A 19885-nucleotide genomic window follows, 5' to 3' on the forward strand; every position below is an offset into this window, starting at 1 on the left:
GACCTAGTATACTCTCTTACCAGAAATTCTTTCTTACAGTGTATTTCAAGTGCACTATTTCTTGAAAAGCATGTCACTATTTCCTTCTGCATAATGAAAACAATAGAAATTATATTTTTTCCAAGACAACATGAAGAAACAGACTTGGTGAGAATTCTGGTAACTGCCTGTATTTTAATTACTTTTCCACATTCTGTAGCTGCCTGTCTGACTTCACCAAGACTACACCAAAAGGGAAGAGAACAATACAAGTTTTCTGAACACTCAAGCATTTGCCTTTTTCTACTATGTTTTGCTGATCTGACTATTTCAGACTCCTGCAAAGAACTACTAATTTTCATTGAAGCACATTCATAAACCATTTCCTCTTCAAGAAGCTTATGTGGCATTAGCAATTAGGTAGCTCAACTACCTGCGATTGTTAAGAGGAAGATTACATAAAAAGGATATGCCATGTTTTAATAAGTGAGGGAGAATAAGAGACAACTAGAACCAGTGTATCTGGCACAGAAACTTTCCAACCAGTCTAAAAAGGAAGCTCTTGCTGTAGAAAACAAAGTTCTCATTAGATATTAAGGACTGAAAATTTCACAAGTTGCTAGAATATTTACACCTATGAGGTAGAATTTAGCAAAGTATTATAGAACATGGTAATTAACCCACACAAGGCATGTGTTCTTGTTAGCCTACTTCAACATCTTATTCTCCTCATTTACAACTCTAAGAAGAAATACTATGGTATGGTGAGTTTAGTTTTATCTCTTTTCTACTTCTCTTGAGCACTGAATGCAAGACAAAAACCAAAGCATGTCCATGACCTTCCCATCTCACTCCCAAAGCTGTGTGCTCACCCCCAAAGCTTCCCAGAATTATAATTTCCTTGTACATCCTGTATGTATGTTGATGAGCCTGGAACAGACATACACTTACGTTATGAAGGGCATACACTAATTTAACTTGCAACACATGCAACCACTGCACAGATTCCTGAACGCCACTGCTTTATTCTGCTTAGCAGAAGCAAATTAAATCTATGCAAACATTTCAAGCACTCAAATTCTTTGATCCCACAGAAAACTCTTAAAAACTCAGATTCTGGTTGAAAGAAATGCAAATGGCTTCCAATTCATTAGCTGGGCAGTGCACACACAGCCTCTGTCTGCTTCAGCTAGCGACATTTCTGTATCCTACACTGTTATTTTTTCAAAAATATGGGCAAATAACATAAATGTCTTCACAATTCCTAGATCAGTTTAGAAGCCAAATGTGACATTTTCTGGGTGTCATTTGTATATCTGTAAGAGTTCATCAGCAAACAAGCACTGCTGTGTGTTAAAAAGAGAAGCCTCCTACTCTTCAAACCTAAATTCTAGTCCCATTCTTGATCCTGTATACTAACTTGTTTAAAAATACTGCTCTCCAGTTCAGTACTCATTGTTCACCACACATAAAAAAAATATTAATGTAAATGAGGATTGTAGCGTACTTAGAAAACACATGAAAGAAAACCTGTACAGTGTGATTTACACATCAGCTGATTCATTACTCCATGATCACGGGCACTAAAATTCAAACATTCAGGAGCACAGTGAAGTGTGGCCAGACAGTATACTATGGGTGAGTGCTAGTTAAGATAAACAGGAGGTAGGGTAGGATACCACATAGGGAGTATGAAAGATCTCATGTAAGATGTTCTTCTGCCCATGGAAACTTTTCAGTAACCCCCAATAAAATTTGAGGGGAAAAAGAAAAGGCAGCGGGGTGTTACTGTTTTCCTTCCAACATACAATAAAAACCCTGTACTGTACAGCTCTGGCCATTAGGGATAAAAACAGCTGCTAGCAGATTGCAAAATGTCATAGGCATTCATCAAAGACTACTGTTATGCAAGCCACACCATGTTGAAGATAATTTAAGTTCTGAACTTTTCTAGGGGCAAGAGAACTTGTCAAAATACATCAGAATTACTTTATTTCCATCTGACAAAACTCACACTTCTATGACAAAACTTAGGGGTGTCTTATAACATACACTGAGAATTGCAAAAACACAGTCAAACATCTGAAGCTAAGTACACTTTTAAAAGGTATTAATTTCTCCCCAAAGCATAAGGGTTAGGGAAACATGAACACAAACGTAGTGGAAAAAGAAATATGAGGTTGGGAGATAGAAGAAACCTCAGAAAATCCACTAGATCTCCTCATGGTACCAATATTAAGTCTTCACATTGAGACTACATGAAACTACGCAAATCTGTTAATCCCCTACTCTCGTATTAAAAAAAAAACAAAAACACCAGAAATCCCAAATTACTTTGACACAAGAAAAAAAAAATGGTGAAGTGCTGAAAGTTTCTAGAGAATATCTCAAAGCTCCCAATGTTAATGGGAAATGCCCATTATTGACAAAACTTAAGCACATTAAAAGGCTGACCTCAAGGTGTATGGTGTATACTACGTGTGCAAAGATGATAGCAGATGTATCATAAAAAAAAGTAATTAACACTTACTCCCCTTGTAAGTTCACTCTTCAGTTAATAAATGTTATTTCTCTCCCAACAATATTTTTTTGGCCACTATACACATATATGTATAGCAAAACCAGGAAACTGGAGCACATCAGGGATTATGCAGAAATGTGTGTACAAACACACATCTTATCTCAAAGGTCCCTCACCTGCCTATCTACGTTTTTCTGGCTTTCTTCCAAAGTGAACTTTTGCAAGTTATCTTTAGCAAGCCCAAGTAAACCAGTGGCCTGTGACTATCAAAACTTCCCTACTAAGCTTAGCTCATAAGCTACAGTACTAAATACACATCTTTAAGCTCCTGCACACAAACTGAGATTAAACTGGACATCAAAGTTAACCACTAGTATCACCATCACCTTTTCATCCGAATGTCTTAAGCCATCAGTAACTTACCAATGCTTAGGTTCCTTTACATTAAAGCAGAATCTTTTTCTGATGAACACATGGCACTAAGAACCTTATTTTTCTTACTACATGTAAGTGTATCACCCTTTTCTGTCAACCTTGCTTTGCTTACATTCGTCGACCATTACAGCTAAAGCACTTTAACCGGCACTTCTCACCTTGGTATAACAACCTCTGCGGGTGCATCCTAAATGCTTTTGGCCTTAGCTTTTTCCCACTCTCTAGGGCCTGGCGTGAGAAGAGGGTGGGCGTCATTTGTGGCGGAAAAAGTTTAAGAGCGATGCTTAATTAAAACATGGTTCCGGAAAGCCCCTATCCCGGCGGCGCCTGGATTTAAAGGAGGCCGCTTCGTTCCGTAGAGAAACGCGCCCTTCACCACCGCCCCGGCGGGGATCCCCAGCCTGGCACCGCGGCCCTGCACGCACCCCCGGCCGCCCCAAGCCTCACGTTCCGCGGCCCGGCTTCCGCTCGCCTCTGGCAGCAGGGTGATCGCGGCGCAGTGGGCAAGGCCCACTGCACTTCCAGGGGCAGGTCCCGGGGCTCCCCGTCCGCCTCAGCCCCCGAACAGCGGCGAGGCCCCCACAGCCACTCACCCGTCAACGCCGCTCCCTCCGCCCCGCTCGCCGGGCCCCGCCGTACCGGGCCACTTGCCTCACAAGAGCTTCCGGCCAGGTCGCAGGTCACTTCCGTCTCGGGGCGAGCGCCCCCCGGCGCCTTGCCCTTGGAAGGCGTGCTGCGCCAGACTCCCGGCATGCCGTACGGCGGGAACGGTGCATGCTGGGGCGCGTAGTTCCGGGGGAAAGAGGTTCCGGTTCGCCATGTGAGGAGTGGAAGGGGGAGGTGCTGAGACGGTGCTGCAGGGACGGCGGCTCCGGGTTCGGGGTTAGTGGCAGCCGTGGTCCGCGAGGGCGGGCACAGTCTGTTACTCACCGGACGCGGGTCCTAACACGAGGGCGTACGGTCTCAGCTCGCCCCGCTCTGCTGTCCCCACTAATGCAGTGCCAGTGACACCCTTGGGTCCCGTTAGTCCCAGCCCACCCCTCGGGGCTGTTGTGCTGTACCGCTAGGCGGAGGTGGCCGCCGGCAGCCTGGCGGGGGCGCGGTGGAGTCGGCCAGACAGCTCCTGCTGGCGGAACCAAAGCGCGGGCTTGCGGGGCGGTGAGGGGCTGCTGCTGGTGCACCGCTAGGCGTGCTGCTCTCCTGTACCCGGCTGCAGCGGGACGCGGCCCGACACGATGCTGCTGCTGCGGGCTGCGGGCTGTCGGCGTGCCGTCGCCCCGGCTTCCGCTGTTGCCGCAGCCGTCTGGCTGAGGGGCGCTGCTCACCACGGGCTCCCTGCCGCTCTCCGCCACCGGGCGGCCCTGCCCACCTCCACCGGGACCCAGCAGGTTGTGTATCAGGTGGTGGTACGGGGACGCGGCCTCGCTTCCTTCCCGGGAGGAGCTTCCCGGGGGCAGGGCGGCAGTCGTGGGATCGCGGTTTTTTCCGTCCGGAAAATGGGGAGCTTAGGTCCCCTTAAGGGCTATTTGAGATCAGACGGAGGCCTGGCAGGCATGGGCCCTGCCAGTGTCCCGGGCAGAGCCGTATGTGAAATTATGGCAAGCAGAGTGTTCGTCAATGGGGTTGCAAGTATTAAATGCTTTCTTGGGATATCTACATGGAGCATTACGAAAGCAGTCAAGAAATATATTAGTTCGACTTTGTGGTGCGATTTGTAGTATAACGTAACTTTAATTCCTAATTTAAGATACTTGGAGTAGGTTCAAGGCTAGGAGAAACCTAGTGTGCTATATACATACATATGTATTATAAAGTCCATATTGGTGCTAATGTTGTTTGGCCATGGACTGCTTTCATCTTTCAGGTTACATCTCTTCAAGGACTGGCTGTTCGCAGCCTCAGCACATCCACCCCTCATGATCACCCAGAACACGGAAGATTAGTTTATAAAGGAAATATGGCAAAGGCAGTGTTAGGTATGTGACTTGAAATTATTTGTATTGCCTTTTTTTTTCCTAAATTATTATTTAATTATTTAACAGTGTTTGATAACTTTAAAATCAAACACTGTAAAAGTGAGTGTTCTCTTTTCCAACCCTGTTAAAACCTGGATCCTCTGTACAGCAAAAATTGTGGCGGTGGTGCTTGGTTTCTGCTTCTACGCTTGGGTGCGCAGGGTGTTCTGTAGGTCCTGTGCACCTCTGTAACTCTGCAGCTTCTTTCTGTTTCCTTTGCAGCTTTTCGAGTGTGTCACCCAGCCCAGTAGCAAACAAAGACTAGCTGTAACTGCTGTTTGCATTGTGTATGTTTTCAAATGTTACTGAAGAATTTCTGAAGTAGACAGATACTGTGATGAAATGCACTACCTGTGATGAGACTTTGTTGATCTTTCTTTGACCAGTTAATGTTAGAAAGCCTTAGTGAAAAGTAACCTGGTGGATGTTTTCTGATATGTATTTTTGAAATGTATCTTAAGTAACGAAGTATGCCTTAACACACTTAATAACCAGAGTGTTTTAGACTACTGGTTCTCATGGTGGCTTAAGGACCATAGGTTATCCACAATACTGGTTCCTGCCATTTCTCTGCATGCAAGATGACTGTGGAGTACCTGTTAATATTGACTAACATGGAGTTTCCAAGTTGTGCATGGTGGGAGACCAGGCAAGCTTCTTTGTAATGCACACTGTCAACATTGGTTACTGGTGAGAAATTCCCAGTCATGTTTGTGATGTTTACCATTATGTCTGTCCACAACTGGATCAAGTTTCTTTTGAAATCAGTTTCCTTTTTGTGAAGTAGACCACTAATAGGTATGCATAATATGTGCTAGTAGCTGAGTTCATCACAGAAATGGAGCCAGTTACCAGCTTTGATAAACCTAGCATGAGCATAAAAATGAACCAGAATAGTGGCAAGAAGACAGGATTGAACTTCCAGTGGCTTCTTTGTGAGCTTAAAAAAAAAGGGACCTGGATTTTCAGTAACTGCAGTGGTTCAAGTAATGCAATCAGTACCCGATAGCAGAACATATGTATTTATAGAGAAAAGTTACTCATAAGTATTAACTTTTGTTTTATTTTGTTTTATGTAGGTGTGAAGTTTTTCTCTTACTCCACCAGCATATTCAACCTGTTCATGATGCCCTACCTCATGTTCAAAACTGGTATTGGATTTGAAAGTCTGTTTATCCAAGCTGCTTTTTATGGGATGGTCGGGTTTTTTACATTTGTAACTCCAGTTACGTTGCATGTCCTTACAAAAGGCTACGTGATTCGACTGTATTATAAAGATGAAATGGACACATACACAGCCATTACATACAATGCAATCTTGGCAGAAAAAGCAACTGTTTTCCATCAGAAAGATGTAAAGATTCCAGACATCACCAAGATGTTTACAACATTTTATGCTAAAACAAAATCAATGCTTGTTAATCCTGCACTTTTCCCAGATCCTCAGGATTTTAACCGTCTCATGGGCTATGACAAATCCTTTTATTTTAACTTAGAGGAAGAAAATGAAGCCAATGAAAAGAAGTAATTCAAAGATAATGAATGTCACTATCATTGTTCACGGTGCCATGCTATAAATGGGAAAGAATGTAAAATTCTCTTACACTTTTTTAAGTGTCAGATAGCTAGAGTTTCCCCAATGCATTTTTTGAATGTATAAAAAACCCCAAAATATTTTTTAAACTTAAAAATAATGTGAGGGTTTCTTCAGAGTTAACAACACAAAACATAGTAAAAGAAAAGAAAAAAATACAACATTAGATCTGTCTTGTGCTTCTTTGTTCTTGGCTTGTTTTTATTGTTAACTATCCAAGAGAACTGTGAAACACATGGGCTGTGCAGCAGTCTCACCATCTCCATTGCAAAGAGAACAGTTCCTTTAAGAAGAATCAGCAGTGCTCATTACCTGTCAAGTGCATAGTTAAGCTTTTAAGCTTTAAAGATTAATTATCCTTAATCCAAAAAGATCAGGCTGTTTCATCAATGCTGCTGGTGGTATAAAGGGGTGGAAATGAATTTCACTTTGCTTTGCGAGAGCATTGGTAGCCAGGAGGAGTCCTCAGAAAGCAGACAGATACTGTTGCTGGTTCCTGCTGCAGCTTCCGTCTACAGGTCTGCAGGCCTCTGGAGAAGATAGAGAGAATGGCTGCGTTGTCATAATCTCTAGCTACTCACAACTTCTCAATGGTTTCTTGATCTAGAGCCCCATTCTGAGCAGCCCTGACCCCAGAGGTCGAGAGCTAGAAGCCTTTCTCTTGCTGGGGGGGGAAAGCGCCTTAGCATAAGATTTGCTCTGTGCATGTGTCATCATAAACAGGTGCTGTATCTGAACTGACTTCAAGAAAATAGTAGCAGCTGGTTGTTAAAATGGATTCTGTGAACATGTAAGGTGCAGAAGCAGAAGGGAATCTGCTGTAGAGTGGTGTTTATAACTTGTGCCTTTAAAAACATATCTCTTGATTTAAGCACTGCAAAGAAAGCCACCTTTAGCTCCAGTAAAGGATTGTCTTTTTTGTGTGACTAGACTTGTTAGTTTTGCAGTCTGAGTATGCAGAAATTGGATTTAACTATTTTTAGTCCAAGGAGAAGTTTGTCACATAAACTGACAGGTACCTTTTTTTCAAATAATGAAGGGCATAATATTTTGAGGCTTAAATATGACTGAATTAAGCAAAAAACAGAAAAATTCGAATTAATCCTTTTGTATTAGAAGTGCCCTTTGTAATAACTAAATCTTGATACTAATTAAGTAATCCTGATACTGCAAATAAAAAGAAAATAATTATTGCTACCCTGCCAGATGTTTCCTAAGTTCTAGCTGAAAAAAAAGTATTTAAAAGTCTAAATGTCTTCCAAGACTATTACTGCAGGGTCCCATCATAGGATGACACTATAGATCATATTAAGCCATTAGTGTTATTAAATGTAATTTTCCTGACTGTTGAAACTGCTCTCAGTGTATTTGCTGAGTAATTAAAAAGCAAATCATCCCATCCAGATATTTTTGAGGCAGTTCCTTTGGTCTGGAACAGCTATAATTTTAAAAGTCTGCTCTAGCTCCATTAAGCCAGTATCACTCCTTAGGTAACAATAATATATAACAAAAAGTTCTGTAAATCATATTGAAGACATGAGGCCACTTCTGACCACTTAGTCGTACTACTTGTCCTTATTGAAATAATGGTTTACACCTAATTACAAATAATCTTTCCATGTCTGATGTGTTTACTCTCCTTTTTGTGCTTGCGGGTAAAGTTAACTTCATCTTTTTACTGCCAAGTACAGAAAGAAGAGGACATAAGAGTTAGCAAGAGAAGGACCCAAAATTGTAGTATTCAAACAACCATAGTTTGTTCTTCATGTTAGAAACAAAATAAAGGAATGGAATGTAACTCAAAAAGACTTCCAGATGCATTTCTGTTTTACTTTGGGTTCTGAACAGTTTGTCTTAATGCAGATATTTCACAGTGCATGGAGCGTATTTCCAAATGGGAAACTGCAGTGCTCGGTATCCTTCTAAGCCAGGAAATATGCATAAACCAAAACATGCTCTCTTGGTACTAACAAATTCTGCAAGAGAAGTGGCTGTAGTGTGTTTCACTAAATACATAGCTGTCAAGTAATTCCCAAAGCTTGGTTATGTTACCTCCACATCCTTCACAATCTCACTAATTTTGTGAACTATTGTATTCCTTTTTTTTTTTCCCGCAATTTATGTCCTCGGTGAAAAATAGTTCTAACTGCAGAAGTATTACTGCCTGCTAACATTGTCATCCCTGGAAAATGCTGTTGTTTCTTTGGGTGTAGGTAACTAGTGTACAACGTGGAAGAAACAATTAATTTATAAGACCTAGAGAATGTGCTCAATGCTTGGAGATTCTGAAGGAAATACTGATGTAGAAGCCCTGTCTTCTAAAATATCTGGTTTACAAGCTATCTTATTTGCAAAGCTACACCTGCTATGAAGGCTGCCAGCTCCTGCAGCCTTTCCAGTACCATCTTACCCTGGTACCAGTTCCACTTAATCTGCTGTGAAGGACAGGAATGTATAAAATGACTCAAGCTTCTTTCCTAGACATATGTTTCCTATCCCTTTCCAGCCTTAAAAGCGTCTACAAAAGGTTATAGATGACTTCTTTCCTAGGGAAACAGACAGGATACTTGTGAATTTTAATTTTCAGCCTTTGAATATGGGCTGTTTTCTTGCCAGTGTCCCTCTCAATTTTTCTCAAGTTTTTGACTTTGTCCACAATATTATTCATTAATCTCTCTCAGTTCTTAATTAGGAAGTACAATGCTTCTTGCCATTCTTTAACATTTTTTAAATTAAATTATCCCACAACCCTCAGCCTTTCCTTGCAAATGTAAAAATTTCTGATGAGAAAATTACCCCTTTTGATACTTCAAAGAGAAATCTTCAAAGCTCTGAGGTACTTCACACTCTTAACCCCACTCTCTAGAATTAAAAGGTAACTGATGTCACTGGAGCTTGCTTTATTACAAGCCAAAATCATTGCACTTGCAAAGATGAAGAAAATCTGTAGATATTTGCATGGTACTGTGAGGGCCTAACTTAGGTGCTGGAAACTTCCTGAAATTCTGTTTGTGCTGTAAAAATTAAGAGCACACGTGAATTATTACAGTTGCTCAGTATAACTCAATAGGTGGAAACTTGGTAAGCTGCTGCAATTTGGTTGCTTTGGAGTTCTGTGGTCATACCATGGATTTATTCATGCTCTCATGTACAACATGACCTGTGGCAGCCCCCCTGAGAAATGGGACAAGTGTGCTAGCTAGCGGTTGGATCCACTATAACAGATTATCCCACAGCTATACAGACCTCAGCAAGCAGCTATTTTAAGCAGGGAAGAACAGAGAACAAGAACAAATGGCTGCAAAACATGTCCAGCTGTCTCCATTTCTGGAATGCCAGGGTGGACAGTATTGCTGTGGTGTGCTTTCTGACAGCCTCAGGTAGGATACAACCCTTTCATCTCCCTTCCCCCTCTGCTTTCTCTTCTTTATGACAGCTTTAATGGCTTAATGTGTACTTTAGGATATAACTATAAGCTTTAATACTAAATGTGTCTTGGAAAGAATAAACTGTAAGCCTACTGGCAACAGGCAGAAATATTTCCAACGTAATTGTTTCTGCAGGATACCACCTGGTGTGTATTTGCTTCACTTTAATAGTCTCCAGTGGTTTAATGTGATATATTCAAATCAAACCACTAAGCCAAAGTGCAAACAGCATTTAAAAATATATTCAGAATAATGCACATCACATTTTCTTTCCACAGCTATTTGGTTTTGTACTCAAATGCTACCAGCTCACCACTGGCTATGTGCTGGTGCACTGCTCTTGGGCTGGATTTTCCTGGCACTCTCAAGCACTTCATCAGCTGTGTGTAGAGGAGCTGACTCCTCTGCTGCTTTCCAGTACTCCTGGACATGACTTTCTACTTCCACTATAAACATTGTCAAAGATGGGATGAGAGGACTTGATAAGAGAGATTTATCCATGAACTGCTACAGTTTTCTGTTCTTCATGTTGATTGCTGTGCATGTTTCTGTTTTGTGAATACATGCTTTATGCCTTACCTATAACCCCTTTATACTGGAGTGTCTTCAGCAGCAACCCTAAACCCAGAATCAGAAATAATAAACATGCCTGCCTTCAGCTGCACAAAAATCTACTTCAAAAATTGTTGCAAGTGGTCCTGCAAGGAAAATTGAATTATTATTGCCTCTTTATTGAAAAAATGTGTCTAACATCTTAAAGGAGTTTTCCATTAACAAGAGGTTTTGGTACATGCCAAGACCTAGGGCATAATTTTTAATTCTGTCTAACACTTTGAAATGGAGTACTTTCTTCTGCTGTACTGGTATCCTGTTATTTATTTTTCTGTGATGGGATATTATGATAATGTATATTATAAATCTGTCCAAAGGGAGATTTCTGTGACTTATAAGTGCTTATCTGGTCAAAGTACTCATCTGCAGCCAGCAGCCCAATTACAAAGTGATTATTTTGAAAAACAATCACAAGTTAAGCACTTTTTAGATATCTTGAGAAAGAAGATAAAAATATCATTAATTAGTTGAAGGATTTTAACTGCAATTTGGTGGAGGCTTGGAGTTAAAATTTCGCTCTCAGGATGTCGGTTGTAAGCACAACGAAAAGTCACAGGTATAAAGTCCTAAATTCTCTAGGCTTGGATTTGTTTCATGTACTGTTAATGGAATATAAGTTGGTCCCTACTACCTACAGTTGCAAAGGATTTAAAAATAAATGAAAATGAAGTAAATTGTCACAAAACTCTAGTGAAGTAACATTACTGTGCAGCTCTTTCCACTTCTGTTTCTCTTGTTTTCATCTTCCTTCTGTATCAGGATATGTAACAAAAAGATTATAGTAAAGAAAGGTTATTTAGTAAAAGTAAAATATATAGACCTTTATATCCTTCTTCACCAGTGATCTTCATAATGACCTGAAAGGGACAGAGGACACTCCTCACAGCTCTAGTCCAATAGTTTGGGCTTCAGTGAGCATACTTCTATGAATGGCAATCCATACAGGCATCAAAAGCCACAGCATCTAAAATTGAATTTGTTGAAAAGATTTTAAAATTATTGAGGTTCTTTTGATTTAAGGACAATTTGACCAGACACAATGGTCAAGGTTGTAGACTTTATAATCATGGTCAGAAGTAAAATTTTAGCCCTGATACCAGTAGCACTTATTGTTCCTAGTTTCCCATTAGCAAATCAGATTGTTTTAAAATGGAGCCTACTTAAATGTTTGGGGTTTTTTTAAAGCACTGCAATTGTCTTGACTTGTGCAATAAAGAACACCAGAGAATAGAGGTTCCCCTTTTGCCCAAGGAGGTTGTGAATGCTCCATCCCTGGCAGTGTTCAAGGCCAGGTTGGACGAGGCCTTGGGTGATACGGTTTAGAGCGAGGTGTCCCTGCCCATGGCAGGGGAGTTGGAATTTGATGATCTTAAGGTCCTTTCCAACCCTAACTATTCTATGATTCTATGTGTCTGTCTGGCTAGGCCACCAGGGGGGACTCATTCCTTGTCTATATCATTTACTGAATCAAGTATCTGAAAAAAAATCTCACCTGTTCTTGAGCCAGGTCTATAAAGTCACAGAGTTCAGCAGGGAGCTTGTCTTCATTCATGTTAAAAGAGCTTTTATATTAAATCTTGTAAATCTACAGCGCTCTTTCTAGTCTGCCTATGTACATCAGTCACCCAATGCACTGTGCAGCGAAGCAGGTACAAGTCTGGCTGAAGAGGGATGTGCTTTCAGCTGGATAATCATATGTATCAATAGGGTACAGCCAGTGCCGTCTCGTGCCCATCTCAAACTGACCTGTGACTTTTGCTGCACCTATTGGACTGCCAGAAAAGAGAGCCTGGCTTGGTTTCTAATTGATCAGACTCCACATCAGTAGCCATGGCTTTGTGGTTGAAAGGAGCCTTTTTTGACCATACATGCACAAGGTGGCTCTTCTTTAGTGGCTGCTTCATTGCTCCTTAGTGGCTGTTGCATCACTCCATTTCTTTTTTTCCCAGCTATTACATCCTACCCAATTTATTTCAATTTCACTACATATTTTACTGTTTTTAAGCAAAATTTGGCCATTTTGAAACAGAACTGTATTATTGCTATGATCACAAAGGGTCTCTATGTTTCATAGCATCCTATTAAACATCAGCAAAAATCTGTGTGTGATGTATGTGTTCTGGAGATCTGTCAGGAAAGTTGTGTAATTTTGAATTCCCACTTAAGAGATAAAGGTTAGGCATTTCTTTCAGTCTTGAACTCTGTGAGGGCAGTGGGACTCTTCTTGTGGTCTGTAGAAAGATTTGGAAATACTGAAGAGAATTCTCCTGCCATATTAAATTTCAAAATTTTTATCTTTGTGAATTATTGCATGTATTAGCTCATTAAAGTTGGTACTTTGAGGTACTTTTAATTGAATTCTCATCTTCCTTAACTAGTCTTGAACTCCTCCCATCTTCTGGGCGCATCAGTCATGTTTTTGTGAATGTCACTAGTCCTAAATTATCTTTTGCATTGCACATTCAGGCTTCTGAAAACTAATTTTTTAATCTTTTGCACTTTATAATATGTAAAATATTACCCTGATGTGCACAGAATTTATGAGAATAAAAACTTTTAGCACTGTGTTGGGGAGTGGGGAGAGTCATAACGATTAAGTTATATTTGTTGTAAGTAATTTTTCTTGAGTTTCTGGCTTAGCACAAAACCAAATACCAGTCTACTGTATATATTGCTTCTTTGTCATAAAAAAATACAGTTCTGATCTAAGAGGAGCCTGCAGACATACAAATCAAGACGGTAATGCCCAAGAAAATAATTCCTGTAAGTCATTCTGCCATATATTCAGTAAGTTTCTGTATTTTATTATATTCAGAAAAGTAATTGTTTTTCCTGTCAGATGGTGATTGTGCTCTCTTAAATATGGTATTAGACTTTTTGGGGTCTGTTTCTGTAGTTGAGACTAGCAGTATTACTGGGTTTGTGCAGTAAAAGCTGACCTAAGTTTGGGTCACAGAATTGGTATAGCAAATACAGAAAAAATATGTTATTCTATGTGTGTTGCACTACCAGACAGAGAGTGTATCTAATACCAAAAGTGCTTGAAGGGTTTTTAGTCTAGTGTTTCAAACTTGAGTGCCAAAATGTGCAACCTGGACTTTTTCAACATGCCAGGGTAAAATCCGGTTCCTAACCTAGCTTCAGTGGTGACAGGTAGATTCTATGTTCTTATAGAAACATCCAAGTTACAGTCTGACAGCTTTTGTTGTTCACTGTCTCATGTTTAGTGTCTGCCTGGATCCAAGCCTGTGCACTGCATTGTCACACAGTCAGGGCTTGAGCTTTGTGCTCATGGACAATTGTTCAGCACAGCTTCACCTGGAGACACTGTAGGCAACAGCATGGGATAAGGTCAAAGAGGGAGGCTGGGAGGCAGATGTGGGACTTACCAATTGTAATTTTATGGATTTCTAAGACTGCTTTCACTAAGAAGTATAACTGTGATAGACATAGCTTTGAAGATGAGTAGCTGACTGTACAGGACATCAGTGGTTCCACTCAGTAACAAGCGAGAAAGTTGCATTCAGCTCCTGCATTTACCTCCATTTGGAAATACATCATCTGGTTACACTCCTCCAGAGTGCTGGTGTGTTCTTGAAGCATGGTGAGCTTTGTAAGAAATTCATACTGAAAACCTGTGAGAGTTACTGAATACCATATGAATAAAAGAGTAGACTTAGTCTTCATGATGTGTGGATTTTTCTCTTCTTTAGTATGTACAGGGATCTCTGCGAGTGTTTGAAATTATGCTTTAACAAATGTTAACATCTGATGAGTCAACAAAACTTGCCCTTTATGTACTTCTGCTAATCATAATTTTACTTCTCCTCACTTCCCCTTTCCACGCAGTTTTCTCTTTCGTTTTTCACTCGTGCTTGAGCTGTGTTGTCTGAGGAAGATGTGACAACAAAACCAGAAATACATTCTCTTCACAAAATTTATTGTGATGATGACTTATAGTGCTGCAGTAGCATTAAGATTGCAAATAATCTGACAAAATGACCAAAGACAAGATTCCCTGAAGACATGTGACTGAGGATGACTGTGCTGACTTTTTGTTCCTCTTTTCCTCAAACAAAGTTTGCTCGCTAAATAGTGAGCAAAATAAGTAAGCATGTTTGGGCTATATTTTTTCATTTTATTCACCCCTGGAGTCGGTGAACTTCTTTGTACATCGTCAGATCTAGAAATGTCATACACTTTTTGTGGTAAGTAAAAACCAGCTTATTCTTTTCTTACTGGCATTTGCACAACAGTTACTGTAGTCTGAGGAAATACGATCTTTCATATTGTTTCTTTGATGAATGCAGAAAAATAAAAAGTTCAGCTGTTATATTTCTGTTATTAATTAGCCTATTATAAGAATTATACTGCATAGGCATAAATATTACCAGAATGCTTGTTGCAGCAACTATGAGAGAAGTTTACTCCCAAGTAAAGCAGGTATGTTTTGATTCAGGAAATATTAGCGGATAAGGGATTTAAACTTGTTTGCAAGTACTGAAATGTATAAGCTATCCACATTGATATAACTAATATACTGCAATGAAAAGCTTTATTGAAAAAAAGAGGGAATGTGATTGTCTGTCTGGATGGAGGATCGGTCACGTCTGGGGTAACAGAGTGTGTCCCCTCTTGCCGTGTCTGTGTTGTGGGCTGCTGGATCTATGTAGTTCACTGATTTTTTTTATTTTCTTGATTTTGTAACAACTTGGCACATCCATGGTGTCTGTGTCGAACAGGCCCAGTGTGCCTATGTGGACTCAGTGGCCAGAAGGTGGGCTTTTGTGGAAACGTTCTGCAAGGAAAGGCCCACGTCATTTGTAAATTTGTGCATTACTAGTGTGTATCACTGTAAAATAGCTATAGCAAGGGTAAAGTGGTCCCACGTAAGCTCACAACCTTTGACCATGGTGAGTTTTGTTTGATCATCTTCCTGTTGTTAATTTCCGGTGGGTAGTTCTATCCGAGATGAGAATCTGACTGCTGGTTATTGACAGCCAGACAGTTTCCCTTTGCAGGCCACTGCTTTAATCCTCAAAACACATGACAAAACCCTTCACTGTAAAGCACCCTGCCATCCCATTTGCTCTCTGGGTTAGGACAGGGAGAACGCTTCCCATCGCCAGACTCCACAGCAAGCAGGGCACTTCGTCAGCATGAGCACACTAAGGAGGGCAGAAGCAAACTGACTTGAGCAGACTTCTTTCCTAAAATAGTACAAATAAAAATGCTCTCTGGAAATCCTTCCAAAGGCTGTCACTGGATGATTTTTTTAAGAATTAAAATACCAGGTAATGGGCTGTAGATTTTATTAGATTCAGGTTGTATGATGCTTTATCACACTGCATTTGACACTGTGCATTGTACAATGCTAGGTGGGTCACCCAAAAAGCAAATCTACTCAAAGGCTCATTTACATTATCCTGGAAAATATGCTGGTGTGTTAAAAACATTTTTAGCTGTAGTCAGCAAGTTTATATAGATTCCATGGTTAGCATAAGTAGGGATATTTTCAGCAGAGGACCATGCTTGCTTATCACTAATAAAATGTTCCTGCAGCTTCAAAAGAGGAATAAAGGTACTTCTGCCTCTCAGTTTTTCATGCGAAGTATCAACAAAATAGCAACCAGATAATTGACTTCTCTTGCTACTCAAGAAATGTGCCTTGCAAGCATATAAAGAAAAATATATATTTCAACATACATATTTAATACTTACTATGAAAACTTATATTAGGCAATTTTATAGTATATACCTTATATTAAATACATTTCAAAATGTGTATGTGTTTATTCTGAGTGTGTATGTATGTATATTTTTGTTGTTTTCCTGAAAAAGCCTATTCACACTACCAATAAGAAACACTTTTTTTCTGTAGATTCTACAACACATGCTTTCATGTTTAATTTGACTCCTTGCAGCACCATGAACAAATCCACCTGGAATGCTGCTCTTACCTGGATTCCAAGTGAGTTCCTGAGTTCCTCTTGACTAGACAACTGTATTCTGCAAATGCAGAAAATTGAATGCAAGCAAAAAGTTGACGCACCGTCCTAAATGCCAAATGATTTAGGAGATCAGTTTCTGTGATTAAAACTGGAATAGATAAACTACAGTGATGGACAGAAATGATGATTTGTGGAAATAGGTGTATGTGATTTTTACTTGTTGGATCAGTTACCATAGCTCTACACGCTAACTGGCACTGTACATGCAAAAATGAGATGGTTTAGGTGCAAGTGCATTTGTCTGGAAGAAGCAGACAAGGTTTGTGAGCCCTCAAGCTATTTTGGGCTGAGGAAGATCCATGTCTTTTTTAGGAGAGAGAATATCATTAGGCTAGCCAAGTATGGCAGGACTTCTACTAAAACTATTCCTGTTCTAGAAGCTGGAAACAGTACTGGATTGTGTATGAAAACCCAGCTTCAACATTTAAATCCGGCTTTAAGAAGGCAGCCCGAGTTACTTATGAAATGGCTGTGTCATAAACTTCACCTTCTGAGTAAAATTCTGGAGCTGGACTAAGTTTGCTTCCCTGGATAGCTATCTTCGTGACGGCTACCAGCATTCAGCACAGCTTGTTTGCAACACCTGCTTAAAACTACAGAGTCCTCATCTAAGTATTTATTTGGTTACCTGTGGAGCTGAGTGAACTCTGTTATCTTTGCCAAAGAAATTTAAAGCAGGTTTTGAAATTGTTCACTCAAATGTTTCTTAAGACTGGTGGGTTTTGTTGAAAACCAGCGTTTTGTTTTACTGGAAATAACAGTATCAAGATATGTATTTTTGCCAGTTTTGGGGAAGTCTTAAAAAGTGCTCTATTTCAGAGAACACCAGTTTTTATCTGTCTGCATGTACGGTTTTCTTCCCCACCAGCTACCATTCTCTTACTTGCAATGTCTTAACTAGGAAGCGACATTGTCTTTTTGAAGATCGTCTTCAATGTCTGGTACGATGGTGCCAAAGCGTTACACTGGAAAGAAGTCATTTGCAGTGGAGCTGATGATGAATACTCAGTGTGTGGAATGCTGAAAGGAGGTGAGTGTGGAAAACAGACGGTGCCTTTCCCTTGCCTGGCAGGTTCTATCCGCAGCAGGGCCATATCCTCCCAGCCCTTTTCACCACTAAGCAGGTTTCTTAAAAGACCCATGCAGACAGATTTTTCTCTCCATAACCAAGACCTTGCTTGGCTGGCAGCAGACTTCAGAGCAGGCAGTTATCTGGCACCAGAATCCCACTGAAGAAGAGAATTTCCAAATTCTATGTTTTAATATCCTTGTACCGCCGTTTCCATCTCTATAAATTAGGATTACTAATAGCCTTCATCTCATTATCACACTTTTATTGTTAACATCTCTAAAATTACTTGGAAAGACTACACTTGACTGGACTGTGCAGAAAGCCAGGGTCATTACTAATATCCAGAACACAGTTTATTTAGATAAGTGCCTAGATGGGTTTTTAAAGAGATTCTCTACACCCATATATAATGCTTTCTTTTAGTAGTCAATCCTGTTCTACAGGCTAACCAACATTAGCATCACACAGGTTCAGATCCAGAGTATTCCGGCAGGATGCCAAGCTAAAGGACAAAAAGACCTGTAAGGAGGTCAAAATAGACAGCCCATGTTTTCCGTTCCTTAAAAATTAACATAATCTCTCTTTGGTTATCATTCAGCCGAACTACTAGTATAAGTATGGGAGTTATCACAGTGGGACGGGTCTGTAGGAGGTATTGCAGGAGCATTGTGGTTAATTTCTATTTTCTGATGTAGTTTAGACAAATATGCAGAGCTCTGGGAGAAGAAACAGGTGAGAGCTTTACCAGTGGAAGAGTAAATGGCATTGGCACTACTCCTAAGAGTTATGCCATATTGCTTTGAAGTTATTTAGGAAGTTTGATTGATGGCTTTATGATTAAGTAACCATTTGTATTATAACTATCTCTGTTTTACAGAAACACTTGCAACAGCGTTTGACATTAAAGGTGCAAGAACAAAGTTTCCAAAGGTACTTGTCAGCATTTTATATAAAGAAATAACGGTAGTAAAATCACATACTTCCATGCATGTATTTTCTGAAAAGAGGGGTTCACCCAAACTGTAGAAAGCAGCAAAAGGAAATGTCAGAAAACTTTCTCATGCTTGAATTGACGACTCCAGTCCTCACAGAAATCATCAGAACCATTCCAAGCAGCTACATAGACAAGAGTGGGAAGCATTATGCACTAATTTCCTTTTTCTTTTTTGTTTTAGGGCAATTATAGCATTATTTTACAAGGATTTTCTGATGATTCTGAGAAAAATATGATCATGTGCTTGAATTTCACCATGATAGTAAAACAAGATGCTTTCTGAATTCAAGAAATGTTTCAAATCACTGCAGAACATGGAGGTCGCTTCTGCAAGCAACTGGAACCTGAGCTGTGAAATAATAAGCACACTAATTTTCCTGAGGTAGAGTACCTCAAATACTGTCTGGAAAGCTACGTGATGGATAGGCTTATCCATATAGAGCACTGCTGTAATCACATGATTAGTCAATGTGCACAAAATATCTGGGAATCAGGCATCCTGATTAATCCCCAGAATAACCCTGACTGGATGTCAGGCTGAGCGTTTTGGTGCTGTGCCTGGAGTTATGAAAAAGCTGAGTCCTTTCAGACTGCTAAACTAATTCAAGACATTTTGAAGTGCAAGAATCAGAAGTTTACTTGTACTCAAAATAGAACAGTAATTGAATCTGGGAACTGTGTTGTGTGGGTTTTTTTCTCTTTAAACAATAAAATTTTGTGTACAATCGATTTTGAGAAATGTTTTTTTATTCTCCTCTTGCTTTCTGTTAGGTGTTTCCTAAGGTTCTCTGTTTGCACTGAGGTGAACCAGAAGAGTAGCAATTTGTACTAGCTGATGTGCCTAACATGCAAAGTGGAACATGTTTCCAGTTACACTGATACGATACGGCTGAATTTAGCCATCCAGAGCTTATAACTGCAACCCCATAGTGTGTTTTTAGCTCTTGCTCAAAGACCAAGGGGCAGAGGCTACACAAGCCTTTCAGAAGCAGGAGAATGATCGTTGCCCAACAGATTTGTCTATTCCTCAGCTACCAAAAGCATGCCTAAAGCTTTTGCTGTGGCTTACTGCCCCTTGAGCAGCCTGACATCCAGTATGCACCTTCCCTCTCTGCTGCACCTCCACACCTGAGACCTTTGGTGAGATTTTCACAAAGTACCAGATTTGGCCCACAGGAAGAGAGCTGGCATCCTTGGATGCCACTATGTGGTGAAAGACAGCTG

The 19885-nt window shown here is 40.3% G+C and overlaps 2 protein-coding genes across 3 annotated transcripts; both read left to right on the forward strand.

The window, feature by feature from the left end:
• Positions 1–4054: 4054 nt before the first annotated feature.
• On the forward strand, positions 4055–7620 carry TMEM70 (transmembrane protein 70). The gene is made up of 3 exons (XM_061342887.1): positions 4055–4323; positions 4800–4911; positions 6030–7620. Exons 1-3 carry the CDS (start codon positions 4171–4173, stop codon positions 6476–6478), a joined length of 714 nt encoding a protein of 237 aa, XP_061198871.1. The 5' UTR covers positions 4055–4170; the 3' UTR covers positions 6479–7620.
• A 6320-nt stretch (positions 7621–13940) lies between these two features.
• On the forward strand, positions 13941–19390 carry LY96 (lymphocyte antigen 96). 2 transcript variants are annotated; one of them, XM_061342782.1, is made up of 5 exons: positions 13950–14792; positions 16466–16555; positions 17497–17625; positions 18545–18597; positions 18843–19390. In XM_061342782.1, the coding sequence occupies exons 1-5, from the start codon at positions 14699–14701 to the stop codon at positions 18942–18944; spliced, it is 468 nt and encodes a 155-aa protein (XP_061198766.1). In that variant the 5' UTR covers positions 13950–14698; the 3' UTR covers positions 18945–19390. The 2 variants fall into 2 exon arrangements, with proteins under 2 accessions (XP_061198765.1, XP_061198766.1); XM_061342781.1 differs by having other exon boundaries at positions 13941–14792; positions 17497–19390.
• Positions 19391–19885: the final 495 nt, after the last annotated feature.

This window comes from Neopsephotus bourkii, unplaced genomic scaffold (genome assembly GCF_033783945.1).
Source record: "Neopsephotus bourkii isolate Nb327-2 ecotype Australia unplaced genomic scaffold, CSIRO-AGI_Nbou_v1 NB_1820, whole genome shotgun sequence".
NCBI classification, from domain to species: domain Eukaryota; kingdom Metazoa; phylum Chordata; class Aves; order Psittaciformes; family Psittacidae; genus Neopsephotus; species Neopsephotus bourkii.

Coding starts and splice junctions, on each gene's coding strand:
- TMEM70 (XM_061342887.1), top strand. CDS start 4,171: ATGCTGCTGCTGCGGGCTGCGGGCTGTCGGCGTGCCGTCGCCCCGGCT. Junction 4,324..4,799: donor CCTCCACCGGGACCCAGCAG/GTTGTGTATCAG, acceptor TTCATCTTTCAG/GTTACATCTCTTCAAGGACT. Junction 4,912..6,029: donor TATGGCAAAGGCAGTGTTAG/GTATGTGACTTG, acceptor TGTTTTATGTAG/GTGTGAAGTTTTTCTCTTAC.
- LY96 (XM_061342781.1), top strand. CDS start 14,699: ATGTTTGGGCTATATTTTTTCATTTTATTCACCCCTGGAGTCGGTGAA. Junction 14,793..16,465: donor AATGTCATACACTTTTTGTG/GTAAGTAAAAAC, acceptor TTTTTTCTGTAG/ATTCTACAACACATGCTTTC. Junction 16,556..17,496: donor TGCTCTTACCTGGATTCCAA/GTGAGTTCCTGA, acceptor TGTCTTAACTAG/GAAGCGACATTGTCTTTTTG.